The following is an 18,496-nucleotide window of genomic DNA, read 5'->3' on the forward strand; positions in this document are numbered from 1 at the left end:
CCTCTCTCTCTCTCTCTCTCTCTCTCTCTCTCTTCCCCACTACATCTTTCTCTCCTTCTTCCTTCCGGGCATTTAGAAAGCTAGAACGGAGAGGGTGGGTGGGTGGGGGTAGTGGGGAAGGGGAGGGGGGGCTTGGAGTTTGAGCCGCGGTCGGCCTTCAAAAGCCACCGCGAGAAGAAAGAAAGAAGGCAGCATAAACACAACACGCGGTTCTAGGCTACTGTACATGCAGTGCCCCCCCGGGGCGGGGGTAAAAGGACGGACGGGGGGAGAGAGAGGGAGAGAAAAGGGGAAGGAGAACAAGGAGACAGAAATGCTTGCGGGGCAGCATCGATGGCTGGGTCACGTGACAGCCCTGTGTGTGGGGTGGGGAAGGGGGGGGTACAGTAAACACCCAGAGAGAGAGAGAGAGAGAAAGAGAGAGAGAGAGAGAGAGAGAGAGAGAGAGAGAGAGAGAGAGAGAGGGCACATAGCTGCACAGCAGGCAGCAGCAGCGCGGCCGACCGACCGATCGCTGACGCTACACACAGTGTGCCGTAACGTCCTTCACTTCCTACAGTCAGGGCTTTTAAAGCTCTCAGCAGCAGCTTCCATTTTGTGGCTGTGATGTTTACATAGAGCCCCTCTGAGTCTCTGTCTCTCTTCTCTCTCTCTGGCTTCTTTGTGGTGTAGACTTGTTCGGACGAGACAAACGACACGTACACACACACACACACAAACTGAAAGCCAAGTGGTTTCAGAGCTGGGCAATATCAGGAGCACATGATGCCCACCTGTTATCTAATAGCTTTAATATAAAAAAAGAAAAGAAGGATAAAAAAGCATACACTCGTCAGGGAATTACAGAAGCTTTTAACAAACAAGCTCATGGATTCCATTATATAAAATGAACATGTACAGTATAGGAATTAAAGATTGCTTACTAACCGAATGATGTACGCCATATTAAATGCTGAAATGCATTATGTTCGCTAAAGGGGTAGATTTCAACACGTGGACTGAATCTTGTTCATATTGAAAAACGACCACGATAGCTAGCTTATAGTAGGCTACTATGCCTTTCATACTATTATTTTATTAATCCTTTACATTTTTTCTCACCCACCATTGTTCTGCTCCCGATAAACAATGACCCACTTATTTCCAAGCCGTAAGCATGTGAGCATTTTCACAGCAAAAGGATAGGAAATAAAAACACATTAATAATGGAACCATTCAGACATGTCTTTGACAGGAGAAGGAGAGAAGAGCCCCATTTCATTGTAGACAAAAGAAACCCCCCCCTCGTCTTTCACGCTGAGCGCAAGAGAAAAGGCTGCAAATTGAGAGAATTCCGGGCATGGCTGCAAATCGCTGGCGTCAGCACTTCTGCCGCGGCGCCGACACATTTCCTCTCTGCTCCTCCATTGTGGGGAGACGTTTGACTTGAGTGTCTGTGCAACAACAAAGCCCGGGCGGAGGAGAGGACCCCATTAATTACACGCTTGCTTTGCATTGTGGGCCGTTAAAGGCTACACGCGGACGAGCCCACTATAATGAACTCCTTGTCTGACCTTGGGTAATTGAAACCTATTGCATAACTTCACTGACATTCTCATGCATCTTTTGAACGTTAGAACGATGTTTGTTCATAACATATCCAAGGTCCACATGGAGGTGGTTCAGTGATGATCTATTTCTTTGCCTGTTTATTGAACTCTGGTACTACAGTATGTATTTTGGTTCAACACATGGCTACTAGTAATAGTTGAAATGGTTGATATCAACGTGATTTTTCTTTTCCTTTTCATTCAGTTATGGGGTTTCTATTTGTATTTAAAGCACTTAAATACTATACTGCATTTTGTTATATACATCAATCGCAGGAAAGGGGAAAAAAGCTGATTTTAGCTAGATGTTTGTCAGCTCAATAGCAGCTCTACAAGTTGAGCTTGTGTTATAGATCTGCTATTTTAGCTAAAGTTCTGTCTATTTCAGTCAAATGTTTGTCCACCTGATTAAATGTTTGCCCGGGACCCAAACTAGTGAAAAAAGCTGATCTACAAGCTTGTATAGATCGGCTATTTTCACTACTTATAAAACATTTCTCTTCTATTTCTTAGAAGAGAAATGAGAAAAAAGATTTTGATTTCATTTATGAAATTACTTAGATTATTCAATGTAGGCTATTTTAATCATGAACATTTTTGCTTTTTGTGGGGAATGTTTTTAATCACCCCATGCCAAGATCAGGGAGGCTTGGGTTTTGGTGTGGCTAGTATAGAAAGCGTGCTGCTTCCCCCAACAACACCACCGGTGGTTGCAGTCCCAACGTAATGACCTCATGTTATCACGGCCATGTCTTTGACAAGGTGGGATGCAGACCCCCCCTCCCCCTCGGGGACCGAGATAGTGTGTTGAGAGAGAGCACTTCAATTGATTTCCTAATGACTTGCTCCTTCACTGCACTTGAGCATGCTCGCAAGCACACACACACACGCACGTGTGCGTGCACACACACACACACACACACACACACACACACACACACACACACACACACACACACACACACACACACACACACACACACACACACACACACACACACACACACACACACACAGGTGACCCCACACACACACACACACACACACTCTTCACAAACAACGTAGCGATTGTGCCCGCCGTGTAAATCCGGCGTATCAGATTTCAGCTTAACCCACTGTTTCGAGCGCACCACAGTGCTCAATAAACTGTTATTGTGCATCGCCGACACCTAATCGCTGGCCTTTTACACCATGCCTGCCTTCTTCTTCTCCCCCCCGATGCGCTGGCCGTCCCCAAACAGCTGTACTATTTTACAGATGATGGCCCTATTGATCGGCGCAAAACTTTGAATTTGATTAAAAAGGCCAAAAGTCAATACCTCATTTCCCCACTGCTTGCTTGCTGCTGCTCAGGCTGCTTAGACATGCCAGGTATGCACCACCTCCTCCCATGCAGGCAAGGCCGTTTGTTGCACCACGTTGTAGATTCATGTTCCCTGGAATAGCAGCCCTGTGGAGGGACGAGCACAGAGCACAGACATTAATTTGATAGATAGATAGATATACTTTATTAATCCTGGAGGAAATCTGTTCTGTTCAACAGCTCCAGTTGTCATGTCATGTCTTACAGATGTGTCAGCAAAAAAGAGCATGATGAAATTAAATAAAATGCATTATATCAATAGAAATAGAATGCAGTGAAAAACTGTTAGCTATAAGATGTTAAAAAGTAGGAAAAAACAACTGCGATTGGCTGAATGAAAGGAGGGATTGTGTCTATTACCTCGACTACATTGGAAATGAGGGCTTGCTCTCAACTGTACTCCCGAATAATATAAATAAAGGCGATGGTGAAGACATGGGAATAATAATCAATGATATTTAATCATCATTCTGTAGTCATGTGCAGTATAGTCATACACAAGCTGACTCTGTCAACATTGCCCCCGATCACTCAAATCACTCAATAAGCTAAAGAGATGCAACCTGTGTCAACACGAGCTTCATGGAAACCATTTGATTTAAAGATACAAACACCCTTCATCAATCAAATAACTGACAATAAATACTACAGTATGTCATGTAAATGTTTTTTTACTTCTGATTCATTATGTAAAAGCTAATGTCTCATTCTACAGAATGAGCAGTGCTTCCCAAACGTTTTAGCTCGAGACGCAAAAGAGATATTTGACGTTCGATGACCAGGACCAAAACGAGTGAAAATAGTGGATAAACAAGCTCATTCGTGCCGTGTTGTGAGCTTGCAGATCTGATATTTTCACTACTCCATAATTATATTGTAATTGTTTTCTCTGAATTCCTTTGATTTTATGAATTTCTTTGGAAACGTTATAGATATTCTTCCTGAAAAGTGCGACCCAAACAAATTTGCCCGTGACCCAGTGTTTGGGAAACAGTCAGTCTTTTTTTCCCCAATAAAAACACTCAGTAAAACATTCACATATCGTATTTCTCATATCTCTTATCACTGTCAAGTAGTTTCACAATCACAAAATAACTACTTTCAGCATTTATAATGAGAAGGTTACCAGAGGTGTAAAGTAACTAAGTATATTTTCTTAAGCATTGTGCTTAAGTATAATTTTGAGATACTTTTACTTTACTGGAGTATTTCCAATGTTCAGTACTTTTACTTCTACTCCACTACATCTCGGTTCCAAATATTGTACTTTTACTCCACAACATTTATTTGAGCACTCTAGTTACTAATTACTTTGTAGATGTTGATTATTATTACAAAACATACATTAACCACTTCATCCAATCAGCCCTATACACATTTTGGCCATGTGCATGTAGATTGGCTATTTTCAAACATTTTATACTTTTACTTTTGGTGCTTTAAGTACATTTTGATGCCAATACTTTCACACTTTTACTTTTGGAATTCTGGACTTCTACTTGTAAGAGAGTATTTCAACACTGCAGCATTGATACTTTTACTTAGTAAAACATTTGAGTAGCCATCATGGAGCAAACAGGGATCCGGGCCTCGTCTCTCTGCCACTGAGGACTGACACAGAGTTAGATGAAGAACATCTTATCAGGCAGAAGAGGTCTAATCAATGAGACCACTTTATGTAAGAGGCCCTTTAACGTGCTTCTCCTTCCCTCACCGGAGGAATGTTTGATGAGCTATTATCTGGCCTCAAAGCCAGCGCTCATCCACATCTAAAATGTAACCTTCACAAAATGCCTACCCGAGCGCACTGGGAGCTTTCCTTGCATTCTCAACTCTCGGGGACTTGTTGTAAAGATGCAATTGGAAATTGCAAGTGTGGTTGCCGTGACGCCAGTCACTCTCGCAAATTAATTCTGTCTTACCATTACATTTAGAATTTTCACCATTCAAGTTAATGGGGAAAATCTATTCACTAATACATTAACAGCCATATATGGAGATCTCTGTGTCAGTCCTTGTCCCTTTTATGACCATATATGGAGATCCCTGATGTCATCAATATTAAGCCCATATCTTGGAATCCCCATATATGGACATACTGTGTCAGTCTCATGTGGTCTATCTATGATGTCAAACGTCAGTCATCTCCATATTTGGGAAAAAGTTAAATGTTCAACTCAATGGAGAAAATTAATTCACGGATATATTGATATATTAAACTATGTATAGCCTATCTCTTAGCAAAATGCACCCCTACGTGTCACCAAAACAGTGGGAGGAGTAGAGCGGAAGAAATCTAGAAAGATGGAAGGATGAATGGAAGGACAAGTACTATAGTCTGGTTGAACCAGACTACCGGTATATGACCATATTGACCAGTAAGACTGCATAATCGGGAGATAAGCGACCATCAGGTCACATGTATAGACAACCTCATGGTGGCGCTAAAAGAGGGTCATGTGAGAAATCAGGGGCGGAGGTTGTGGTTTGCGAGCCAAGGAGTGTGTGGGCAATGTTTGGCATGGATAGGGTCAACGGCGCCGGAGATAAGAGTAGGGCCAAACACAACCTCGTGGTGGCACTAGAAGAGGGGCATGTGAGAAATCTGGGGCAGAGGTTGTGGTTTACGAGCCAAGGAGTGTGTGGGCAAAGTTTGGCATGGATAATGGTGCCGGAGATAATAGTAGGGCCAAAAGTGTGACGTGGCGGACAGACTGACTGACAGCCGGTGTTGCTTTTTATAGTAACTTGCGACATGATGGTCGCAAAAATGTGTTTCTGCGCTGCCCGTTGTTTTATCAATATGATAGTTTATGTACACTCTGTCCCCCTCTACAGGCTACATCCAGGACTACATCACGCCGTCCGTCTACCAGGGCGGCGGGGACATCAAGAAGCTGGAGCACAAGCTGGAGTCGCCCGTGTCGGAGCCGCTGTACGCCCAGGTGAGCGGCGCCGGCGGCGGAGGGGGGGCGGAGGAGGAGTACTGCGACCCCGACCTGGAGCACCCCGACAGCCCGCAGAGCGGCATGACGGCCAGCGGCTTCTACAGCGGCGAGCAAGAGGCCCTGGCCGAGGGATTCACCATGGATGCCTTCTTCATCTCCGACGGACGCTCCCGAAGGAAGGGAGACGCGGAGTCGCGGAGCGGTAGGAAGAGACCCCCGCCCTGTCACAATTATTACCTCAACATCTATAGCAGTGGTTCTCAACCTTTTCAGGCCGGGGCCCCCCAAGAAAATCATATTTTAATTGGGGACCCCCCACCCTGACGAGCACTAAGAGTTGAGGCATTACATTTTGAAAATAGCAGATCTACATGCTCAGAACGCCTCGCAACTCGCCTCGCAACGACGCCTCGCAACACGAGGCGAGGCGTTGTGAGCATGTAGATCTGCTATTTTCACAATTTCTTTTAGTTTACTAAAAACACGAATCCAACATAGACTGATGACAGTGCTGTCAAACAAGTCTATGAATCTATCGATGAAATTGATGAAAATCTGCATCACACATATACAATACAATACATATGTAGGGGGTCCTTGGCCTGGAAACGTTGGACCCCTGTCATAAACGATACAAATTTGAATTATTTTGATTATTGGTACCAGTCATTTCTTTAAAAATATATATCATATCTGTCCTGTGCAAGTCTTGTTTACAAAGCCTAAAATGCTAACAGAAATGTGAATTTGAGTTCCTATATGTTTGATATGGTTCAATGCAAAAAATAAAACACCCACAATTTAATCGTTTCATCGCTTCTTTGATGTGACCCAACGACTAATTGTCAACTTTTAACCACTCTCTCATGACCCCCCTTGACAGCCCAGCGGAGCGGCGGTGCGGCCAACGCCTCCAGCCAGGACGGGGGGATCGACGGAGGCTCCGAGGCAGGCAGCGGCACCGGAGTGGGATCGCCCGGCGGCGGGCCGCTGATGCGCCACAGCTGCAACGAGTGCGGCAAGACGTACGCCACCTCGTCCAACCTCAGCCGGCACAAGCAGACGCACCGCTCGCTGGACAGCAAGATGGCGCGCAAGTGCCCCACGTGCGACAAGGTGTACGTGTCCATGCCGGCGCTCGCCATGCACATCCTGACGCACGACCTCAAGCACAAGTGCGACGTGTGCAGCAAGGCCTTCTCGCGGCCGTGGCTGCTGCAGGGCCACATGCGCTCCCACACGGGGGAGAAGCCCTTCGCCTGCGCTCACTGCGGCAAGGCCTTCGCCGACCGCTCCAACCTCCGCGCCCACATGCAAACCCACTCTGCCTTCAAGCACTACCGATGCAAGCGCTGCAATAAGACCTTCGCTCTCAAGTCCTACCTGAACAAGCACTACGAGTCGGCGTGCTTCAAGGGCTCCGGCGACGAGGCAGAGGAGGACGAGGAGTCCGGCTCGGAGAACTAAACAAACAAACAAAAGAGAAAGAAAGAAGACGAGACAACGTCGACGAGAAGGAAGGATGGATGGATGGAAGGAAGGATAACGTCCCCCCCTTGCCTCCCTCCCCTGTTGTAAGGTTCTCAACCGACAACCCCTTGCACAGTCAAAACCCCGGTGTTGGTGTGACTCCGAGGAGTTTACGAACGGAACCAGAAATTGACTAGCTTGGGTAGCCAGCCTGCTCGCTCCGTTCCGTGATTTGGTTTTGTCTCTCCACATCTCAGTCTGGAAAGCCTCCTATCTCCAAGGGGAGGTGGGGACATAGAAAGCGGCTGGAACACATCCGCGGCTTCCGATTGGTCTGTGGTGGTGCGGGAGAAATGTGTATTGGCTGGCAGATGACGTAGCTACCCTATCCCTACTCTGATTCGTTGGAACAACATCCAATCAGCAACGACGTCACCCAAGTCACAACTGACGTTCAGAAATAAGAGTCAACTGAATCATGGCCAAACTGTGATGCGGAGTGACAAAACAAATCACGGAACGGAGCGAGCAGGCTGGCACCCAGGCCAGAAATGGACCCCTTGCGGTTCTGTTTCGTTGAAAACCGTAAACTCTTCGGCTGTTATTATTTTCACGAAGGACTTTGCCGTGCGTCCACTCTGCCCGTCATGCCTTTTTCTTCCCTTTTTTAGAAAGCAATATTTTCACTGAGGTTACGCGAAGAAACTCTTAACGATTATGGCAAAGACAATTTACAAGAAAAAAAAAAGATGCTGGATTTTTTCCCCCCCTGCACAGTAGCTAATCGCCCACAGAAACAATACAATCAAAACAACCTTTCCCCCAAATAATGACTGTAGTTGTTAGTTTACACAAATAACTAACACGCACACACACACATGTGCGCTCTCTCGTGCGTGCACACACACACACACACACACACACACACACACACACACACACACACACACACACACACACACACACACACACACACACACACACACACACAAGCTCACATATAAACATGCTTATGTACATGCGTGCATACACACACACACACACACACACACACACACACACACACACACACACACACGTACACGTACACAATTATATATGAGGCCTGGCATGTGAATTTTTATCAATGACTATAATGATATTGATATCAATAGTAATAATATTTAGATTCCTGATATTTTATAGCAAATAGTATGGGAACATGAAAAGGAAAAAAAACACACAAAAAGAACTGTAACAGTGTTCTTTTGTTTTTTAGACAAAAATGACCTCTTGTATTTTTATGCTGCTTTTTATTTGCTAAGAATTTAATTCTTTTGCAACTGCCAACATAAACTTTTTATGAAAAATGTGAACTATAACAGTATTTGCAAAAAAGGGAGATCATTTTAAAAGGTAAAAAAAGAAAAAAACTACAACAAAAAAAACAACCCCCCCTTTTTTCCACGCCAATGTTTCAATTTAAATGGGTGTTATTTTTTTATATTTGATTTGTATTTCTTTTGTATTCTTCTTTTGTGTGGGGGAGTGTGTGTGCCAACCGTCCCTGGGCGATACAACGTATCTTTGTAACTGGGGGAATTCAAACCACATCAACGCTATCAATCAATACAAATTAAATGCATAAAGATAAGCTATAATACGGTTATGATAACAGGATCATTTTGCCATAAAACCTGTTGAACAGGCACACACACAAACACACACACACACTCATCTCACTCAACAGGACAATATTTCCGGGAGCCGAAACCAAATGATGAATATTTTACACGTGTCATGTTTGTAGCAATGAAACTCTCGTTCTTCCTGCGCCGCGCATGCACGCGTGTGTGGCGTGCACGAACTCTGCCACTTTGAAAAAAAAATATGGCGCACGCGCGTTAACAAAAGCAATGTTCATTGTACACCTTGAGGTGCTCCCCTCGTCCGCTGGTTTGGAACGCTTCACAATTTTTTTACTCGCGTGTCAGTTGTCGTGTTGGGGGGGGAATCGGCAGAAAAGATCCGAAGAGAGACGGTTAAAAAGCTGAAAATAGCCGCTAAGAAGCTCACAGTAGTTCGGCTGTTGTCGACGCGCGACACCGCAAATCCGAAGATACAGGTGTGCCATTTCAAAACTTCACACGTCCTGCCACTGGCAAGACAGTATATTTTCAGGGGATTTGCAGAACATTGAGCTTGTAGACCAGCTATATTTATGGTGTTTTTATGACCCTCTGTGACGTCGAAGTTTAAATCTACCTTTGAAGGTGGATTCAGCTTTTCAAAGGGAATGGAGTGGTTTCTTGCCATTTGCGAGTGTCTGCAAAAATACACTCCATTCTCCATAACAATTAGTAAGGCAAAACAGGGAATGAAACCTGTGGGAAAAAAATGCATTTGCAGGAAATTTTCAGGGAAAGAGCAGTAAATACTGGAGAGTTGAAATGGCACACCCGTATACGTATAAATCTAGTTTTTACCTCAGATGCTAAGAACATTCGGGTGGAAAACCACATTATGTTCAAAACGGTGACTTTTAAGGATTCAAAATCAAAAGCATAAAAATGGTAGCAGATAGACGAGCTCGAGGCACCACGTTTCGAACACGTGGATCTGATGCTTTTGTGTAACGCTGTAGCATGATCAAGTAGGACGCTACGACAAACCGAGTTAGCAAAGAGTTAGAATATTAGAGGTTTCTGCCCGAGCGATGTGACTGTGTCCGAAATCGCTTCCTCATTCACTGCTCCCTAGTTGTACGCAAGTGGACTCATCGGCGGGAAAACATAATAAAAATAGACCAGATCAGCATAACGAATGTGTCTGGCGGTATCCTCTGGGGAGAACGTTGAAGGATACGCAATATAAAATAAAGTGTCCAGAGCGTTAGCTATGTCTGCAATATAATCAGTGTCCTGTTCTTCCAGAAATAAGGCTAACGATAATGATACTGATACAATGCAACGCTATACCTAGCGTCATCTACCTCGGAATGCCATTTGTCTTGGTTGTGGCAATATTAGGACTTGGTCTATTGAAATGTTGACAGTATTTTTCTTTTGTCGCAATGCTTGATGGTATATCGTATCTGTTGGGGGGAAACCTCATATGTCCAAAACTGTTACTTTTCACGATTCTAATTCTATAGCAGCAGAAGTAGCAAATCTGCAAGCTTGCGGATCTGCTACTTTTGACTCTTTTGTGTGACGCTGTAGTGTGATCAAGTAGCACTACTAAGTTACGAAAGAAAAGGAGGTTTCTGCCCGACAGCAACGTTACGCAATAGTGCCCATCAGTTGTACCGCACTTGTGTTGATGCATCGCGGGATAAAACGAGTCCACTATAATAGGGCGTAATATTGATCACTTACATTCGGACGCCACTAGATGGTGTAACATCTGATATTGATGTTATGTCATCATTAAAATCTTTTAGTGTTTAGCCGAAGATGAAAGAAGTCATTCAACTCAACCCTGCATGCTGTCTTATACACGATCGTGTTGCTCTGGACTATTGTGGAAAAAAATATTTAAGAACTTGACGGTGTAATGTCGGGGGCCTCTCTTGCAATACCCTCGCGGCCTCAACAGTGGGCCACAGGTTGAGGTAACCCCTCCTTACATCGTGAGTATAGGGAGTGATTTCGGACACAAGGAGACGGACGGGGTCGCACTCGCAACTCGCAGCCTCATTTTACACCCTGCGGTATGGTCGGTGTCGCGACGCGGCGCCACGGAGCCATGACAAATCACGCCGTATAGCCGTTCCGTTTTTTGCTCTAAGCTAGTCCTTCCCCCGCGGGTTTTAGATGTGTTAGCTTAGCATCTATATTTATCATGTAAATACTGAAACAGTTGTATTTATTTATTTATTTGTTCATAACGTATTATTCATCTGCGTATTTATTGAACACTTGCTTTGATCGTTAATTTATTTATGTATGTATTTATTTAAGTATTTATTTATTTATTTATTTATTCCTCAATGTTGGGTTGAAAAACATAAACTAACATCCATTGACCTTGTAAGATGCTGCTGATCTTCAAAGAAAAAGTGTTTATATGCATGAAAACTGTAGAGAGTCCGAACGACTTAGTTTTTTAAAGAGGAACAATGTAATAGTTAACGACAGTTAGTAGAGGGGAAAAAAAACTTCAAAACGAATCGATTAATGCACATTATTTTTGTTTTTTAAAGGGCAATAACTTTCACTGGCATGGCAACTGACATGTAAACAATCATTAGCTGTCATAATAGGGCAATAAAATGAAACCATGAAAAAATGAGACGCTGAAATACTGTCCGTCGTGAATGATGTTTATGAAAAGGGAAAGTGTTTTGCCACGCAATAATTCCCAGAAATGGTAGAACTTGACACTCGTATTTCTTTTTTTTTTGATTATGCTCCACACATTTTTTTTTTTTTTTTATATAATTCATTTCAACTTTGCCACTTGTTGGAACTCAGAAAACCATTTAGTGGTGCAGGTGCAATCTAGTCCTGACAAACCTCTGCCTACGGAGAAGCTGATGAATTAGGCTACTGACAGGACCATTTGCTACGGTGCATGAGCAATAATAATGATGATAATGATGATACTAATAGCAATGTATTTGTATGTGTCATGGATTCCAAACCTGGCCCGACAAAGTCTTAGGAAAATGTGTGTTTAATGTAAAGCCCCCACCCATCCCCTCCTCCCCTTTTTTTAAGTCAGCCCCCAAGGCCAGAAATGAGACAAATATTTTCTGGCAGCCGATTGCTTGCTGGAAGAAAAGCCGCCACGCTGTAGTATTATGTCTATATTTCAAATGTACACCTCGCTTTATTAGCCTCAAAATGCAGTTCTTTTCATGTGACAAAGTTCTAATAAATCAGGCTTTAAGTCTGGCACAGCCATTCCCCCCTTCGCTCACAGATGCTTTTTTTTTAAATAAATAAATGTATGGTGGTGTTTTTTTTTTTATCTTCTGGCATGCAGTGTGAAACAGCCTGGCTCCCGCTGAGCGTACAGTGCCTGCTGAGCGGGAATATAGTACCAGTTAGAGGCTAAATTCAATTTGAAGCTGCACCTAACTGGCCTTCATTGCAGCCTAAAGTGTCTCGCCAGCATGCCAGAGAGAGAGAGAGACACGGCTCTTTATGAAGCTGTAATCAGATGATGCACTGCGATACACTGTTCCCGTCCCACAAGACATGCTCCTGAAAACCTAGTATGTCCAAAACAGATATTTTTCAGGAAAGGGGGAAGGGATCTAAAACATGTGTTCCGACGGAACCGGCGTAGTTATTAGCCACAAGCTCTTTTGTGTCTTTTCGTCGGATCTATAAACACGGACACACTTGAACTGCTTTTCACTCCCAAAATGTTTTCAATAATAGCTAAATTAAGAGTCGATTTACAGCTCACGACAGCTTTGTAAGATCAGCATGTGTATCGTCTATTTTCGGGAAAGAAATCTGGCATTAATATACTTTTTTTTTTTTTATAAACATAAAAGATTTTGCGTTAAATTGTTGCGCAAACACTGTCAGCAATATCCGTTTGAGCTTGAGTTTTTTTAAAACCTAACCTTCTATGTTTGATGATGTGTTTTTATGTAGCACTCTGGGATTCCCTGTGAATGAAAGGTGCAATACAAATAAAATGTATTATTTTTATTATTAACATTAAGAGTTGGAATATGGAATATGGTCACTGTCGGGCATAAACCTTGTATGTCCAATTTTCTAAATGGTATGTTCTTTTGTAAATGAAAGCCCTACTTCATCATACAAAAGAGTTGTGTGCTTGTAGATCGGCTATTTTAAAGGAGTAGTTCACCCGCAAAATGACTTTTTTTCTATTGATTACTGATGCCATGGAGAGTTTAGTTCAATACTATTTTTTGTTTTTTGTCGCAATCCTAAGACAATAATTTGATCATAGTAAATTTACCCCCATTGATTCCGAATGGGGAGCCAAATGCATTTGGGTCTCCATCCGGAATCAATTAACTCAAATATCATTGAACTCAAGTCTCCATGGGGTGAGTAATCGATAGAAAAAAAAGTATTTTTGGGGGTGAACTATTCCTTTAATTCGTTTCTGGACATACAAGGTTTCCACCCGACAACAACAATATCGGGTCGTTGTCGGGTGAAAACCTTGTATGTCCAAAACCGTTTGTATTGCATTTAAACTAGTGAAAACAGCAGATCTACAAGCACACAACGCCTCGCACCGCCAGGCCAGCCGTCGCACAACTTTTGTGCGACGGCCTTGTGATGAAGCAGGGCTTCATTTTTGCGAAAGAACGTACAAATTTGAAACTTGGAGATACGAGGTTTCCACCCGACAACGACAATATACAAGGTTTCTAGCCTGACAGTGATGATGATGGGCTGAAGTGGGATGGGCAGAGGGAGAGGGGTATGGGGGGAGGGGGTGGGGGGGGTAACAGGTGTTTGTAGACAGACTGCAGACAGGGAGAGTAATTGAGTGGCTGCGCGACCTTGGGACTGGAAGGTCGAGCACCAGCAGGCAAATGCACTGTCAGCGATTTGCATATCGTCGCAGTCAGGGCACAAACCTCTTATCTCCAGAATTATTCTAAATGTTGTTTTTTTTAATGTTTTTTTTTCTTTCTTCTTTTTTTTAACCCATTTAAAACGGGTACACATTATTGTGTATCATTATTTTATGCTTTAACTATTGAGAAATAGCAGATATACAAGCTCACAGCGCGGCACCGAGTGCCGCGCTGCGAGCTTGTAGATCTGCTATTTTTGAAAAATCGTGAAAATTTGAATTTTGACCCGATTCTATAAGTGTCTTTTGAATCCTTCTAAGGTTTTTTGAAAAACCTATGTTTTTATGTCAGCAATCTGGCCAGCCATCGTCAAAGAAAAGGTCCCTTTCACTTAGTCTGTTCTTGAGAGACTACTATGTCAGAGGTTCTCAAACCTTTTCATGTGAGGGGCCCCCAAAATGACATGTATTTGGCCACGGACCCCCATCTCAAAATATCTAGTTCCAGGGACCACCCAGAAGAATTTGAGTTACAAACATTCGCTTTAAAAATACATATATTCAAAGATTTGCACACATTTTCACAACTTTTAAAAAAATAGCAGATCTACAAGCTTGCAGCGCGGCACCGAGCTTGTATATCTGCTATTTTTCACTGGTTAAAGCATTCAATAATTCTAGGCCTATGAACGGCCTACTTGATCTAAACCACAGCGTCACAACAAAGGTATACAAAAAAATAGCGGATCTGCAAGCTCGAAAAGTGGGCGCGAAGCGATGCGCTTTGAGCGAACGAGTGACAGTTTTGGACATATGAGGTTTCCACCCTGGAAAATATTCCTGAGAGGACAACGCAATCACTGTAATGGTTATTACGGCCGTCCTAAAAATAAATACAGTATAGCAACAAGGTCCAAATGTCCGCCCTTGCTGTTTTATCATCTTGTCAAGCCGTACAGAGACGTTGTGTTCGCTAAAAACAGCGGGGGAAAAAGTCCTCTGTGTTCATTTATATGAACACAGAGGATATATGACCAAATGGACCCTTACGGATCCATTTGAACTCATTAATATAAATAAACACTCAACAAAAGTACCCCATAGTCTTCCCTCCTCTACTACTAAGATCAAGCTTTATTTTTTTTATGTTCGTCTGACAAAATCATTATTTAGGCAGGAAAGAAAAGTCTTTTGGTGGCATTAATGTTCAAACAATAAAAAAATTATTACAATAATAATTCCTTTTAAAAAGGAAAATAAAGTCATTTCCAAACAAGATCACTAGAACGGTGAAATTTGCAACATAGGAAAACATTGTTCCTCTTTGACTGATTTTGTAAATATGTTTGTAAATATATCACAGCAATAATATGACAATGCATGTAGACATTTAATTGCTCTCTTTTTCTAATTCACGCTGTCTTTTTTGGGTGGGGAAAAAAAGACAAAACACATACAGGTACACAGAATTGCAGTCTGGGTGGCAATGTGAATCAGGGAGTGTCTTGATTAAAAGCTATCTGTTGTAAGTTATACCAACAGACCTTCAAAACTCTGTGTATTCTCAAAGATTTGATCTTATTCTTTTACTTTTTATGATTTCTTATCTCTGCTTTCTGTTTCGTTTGACGTGCCCGGCTTGGCTGCGCAATGAAGAAGTGCCAAAAACTGATTTCCATGACAAAAGCCTTCAACATATGGTTGGCTGCTTGAAACCTTCCATATGTCTCCTCACTAAACTGATTTAGATCTGACTCTCGCGCGCGTTCTCTCTCTCTCTCTCTCTCTCTCTCTCTCTACCCCCTCTCTCAGTCTCTTCCCCTCCCTCTCCCTCTCTCTCCCTCTCTCTCTCAGTTGAAGAATTATAAGAAACTTAAGCCATGATTGCTGAGGGGTGTCTGGTTTGTTCTGCTATACAGTTAACAATGATGATGACAATAAAAAAAATACAATGATAACGTTAATAAAAAACAAATAGCACAAATAATCCACAGGTCCGTTTTGTATTTGATGACATTTAATTCATCCTCTGATTTCATCCCACGGCTGGGAACAGAAGAGCGACAACCAACACCTCAGTCTTACTAAAACAATCACATGCACTATGCATAGCAATGATGCTTCTGACTGATTGAATTGATTGAAGATTGAAGTTTGCATAGGAAAAGGTACACTCACTGAGTTATATGGTGGTCCATGGTCGAATACAAATGTGCTCAGATTGGGGTCCAGGGACCCTTATGGCCCTAGATATATACACACACACGGTATCTTCATCTTTTATATATATATCTTTTCTAAACAACTTGATATGAAAACACCATGAATCTTGAATGGGGGTCCTTGAAAAAGATTGAGAACCAGTTTCCTAAACAATTAGTTTATGTATTACCATTGTAAATCTGCTATGTGTTTTCCTGCTGTCCTTACATACAGTACAACTAGTTGAAGACATTGTAGATTGAGGCTTGTATAGATCCTTACTTTTTTTGTAATTTGAGTCCTGAAGAGTAACAAAATACATGTGAGGTTTCCAACCCACAGAGACAATGTTCTCATTTAGGCCTAATATTTGCTGCTACAATAGCCGGTCTTTATTGGCATAAACAAGAATTTGAAGGGTAAACGTAGGTCTGATAATGATGTACCGACGTGCATGTTCACATTGCGTAATACCTTTTACATGTGTTTTCCTAAACAATTCTTTATTTATTTCAGATTGGAAAATATAACCAGTTCAACAATGACACATTTCAACTTTTAATGTTTTAGTTTATTTATTTTTTCATGATACAGTGTCCCACCAAAGTGTGCCTGGAGGTTTTTATTATTTTATCAATAGTAAACCTATATATTTATTAACAGCTTGTTAAGAGCTTGTGACTAAATAATAACTACATTAATTGCTCCCATTAACACATTTTTATGTTATTTTCTTTTTTCATTTCCTGTGAAGCAACAGTTTTGGACATATGAGGTTTGCCTGTGTTTTGTCCTAAAGACATGACAACAAGTGCACTGTGGCTTCAGCACATTGCGTTGGCGGCGGATCAACGTGCACATGCAGCAACAGCTAGTGCACGTATAGCGCGCAGCCGCGCACACTGCTCAGTGCACGTTTAGCGTGGCAGACGCCTAACCCCTCTTATCACATTTTACGACGACAAATAAATAACTGATTTCATTACCTGGCAATGTACTGTAAAATGGGGACCCGCGGAATCCAATTACATCACCCCCTGAGTGTGTGCTTGTGCTTGTGTGTGTGTGTGTGTGTGTGTGTGTGTGTGTGTGTGTGTGTGTGTGTGTGTGTGTGTGTGTGTGTGTGTGTGTGTGTGTGTGTGACAAGGAGGACCATGAGTGATCACAAAAGAGAGCGTAAAGCCATACTTACATACCGGTAATTACTTATCACTGCTGTCAGCCAGAAACCTTGTATCTTTTTGTAAATTCGTATGCATTTGCAAAAAGTGCTACAATGGCAAAAGTAACAAAAATAACAGATCTGCAAGCTCACAGCGTGTCACATCACAAATGCTAAATCATTTGTCATTTTCCAAACATTTTTGGGATAACAACAAAAACAAAAGGCAGTGACGAGAGTGCCCCCACGTTGAGAACTGATATAAATATTGAGCCAAGGGGGCACGGTGGCGATATCAGTAGTGCTATCGCCTCACAGTTAGAAGGTCCTGAGATCGATTCCTGCCGGGGGACGCTGTTGGCGCAGGGGGCGTGTTCTCTCCTCCACGCCATCAGTGCCCATACCCTTGGTGGGGTTGGCAAAAGGGCCTTTCTGTGTGGAGTTTGCATGTTCTGCCTGTATCTCCTAGGGTAGATACCCTCACAAAAATATGCAGTAATCCTGGTCTCTATACTGCCTCCCCGTGGCCAACCGGAGCGCCTTATGGAGGGGAAAGGAACTGATTGGAATAACGTGTTCCTTCCACGTGCTACGTCCAGCCGGGGAATCTCTCCCCTGTCAGGTGAAAAGAAGCGGCATGAGGGCAGTCCGTTGTCTCCCCAGGTTGGCAGAGGGACCCTTTTTATTCGTCACACAAGACTGTCGCACAAGACTAGTGAAAATAGCCGATCTACAAGCACACAACGCCTTGTGTGCTTGTAGATTGGCTATTTTCACTATTTTAAATCACTTTTAAAATGATAAATACAAAACAAACATTTTTTGGACATACAGGGTTTCCACCCGACAACAACGATATGAACATAGGAGGTTTCCACCCACCGACAGAAACCCTCTGCTGCATTACAAACTGCCATCATCTCCACATCACAGCTATAATTCAGCTGCATAGAAACTGAATTATTGAAAACCAAACCTGCAGAACTGAGCGTGCCCAGCTTGGCTCGCGCTGCCAAACAACTCCTGACCTTACATCACCCTGTATTTCCGAACACGATGCCTGAGGCAGAATTATACATTATAACTATACTGTTATCATAGTTGTTTATATCTAACCTTTATATTTTAACATTACTTTTAAGTCTTATAATACCTTATGACATGACATGATATGTGGTAGCCTGTGGAGGCCAAGATGTCTATGTTAGGCCTAATAGCTATTCTTTTATTACTGTGTGGTTCAGCTTGTCCTTGTATCAGCTAC

General features: G+C 42.7%; 1 protein-coding gene across 1 annotated transcript in view; it reads left to right on the plus strand.

The window, feature by feature from the left end:
• The window catches only part of scrt2 (scratch family zinc finger 2), a gene marked incomplete at both ends in the record, with an annotated part of 8,782 nt that extends 1,415 nt beyond the window's left edge, over positions 1-7,367 (plus strand). Inside the window, 2 exons of the mRNA XM_080733445.1 lie at positions 5,791-6,102; positions 6,784-7,367. Coding sequence (XP_080589571.1) covers positions 5,791-6,102; positions 6,784-7,367 — 896 coding nt within the window. The remainder of the gene's footprint in view (positions 1-5,790; positions 6,103-6,783) is intronic.
• Positions 7,368-18,496: the final 11,129 nt, after the last annotated feature.

Source organism: Nannobrachium achirus (genome assembly GCF_963921795.1).
Source record: "Nannobrachium achirus genome assembly, chromosome: 9".
NCBI classification, from domain to species: domain Eukaryota; kingdom Metazoa; phylum Chordata; class Actinopteri; order Myctophiformes; family Myctophidae; genus Nannobrachium; species Nannobrachium achirus.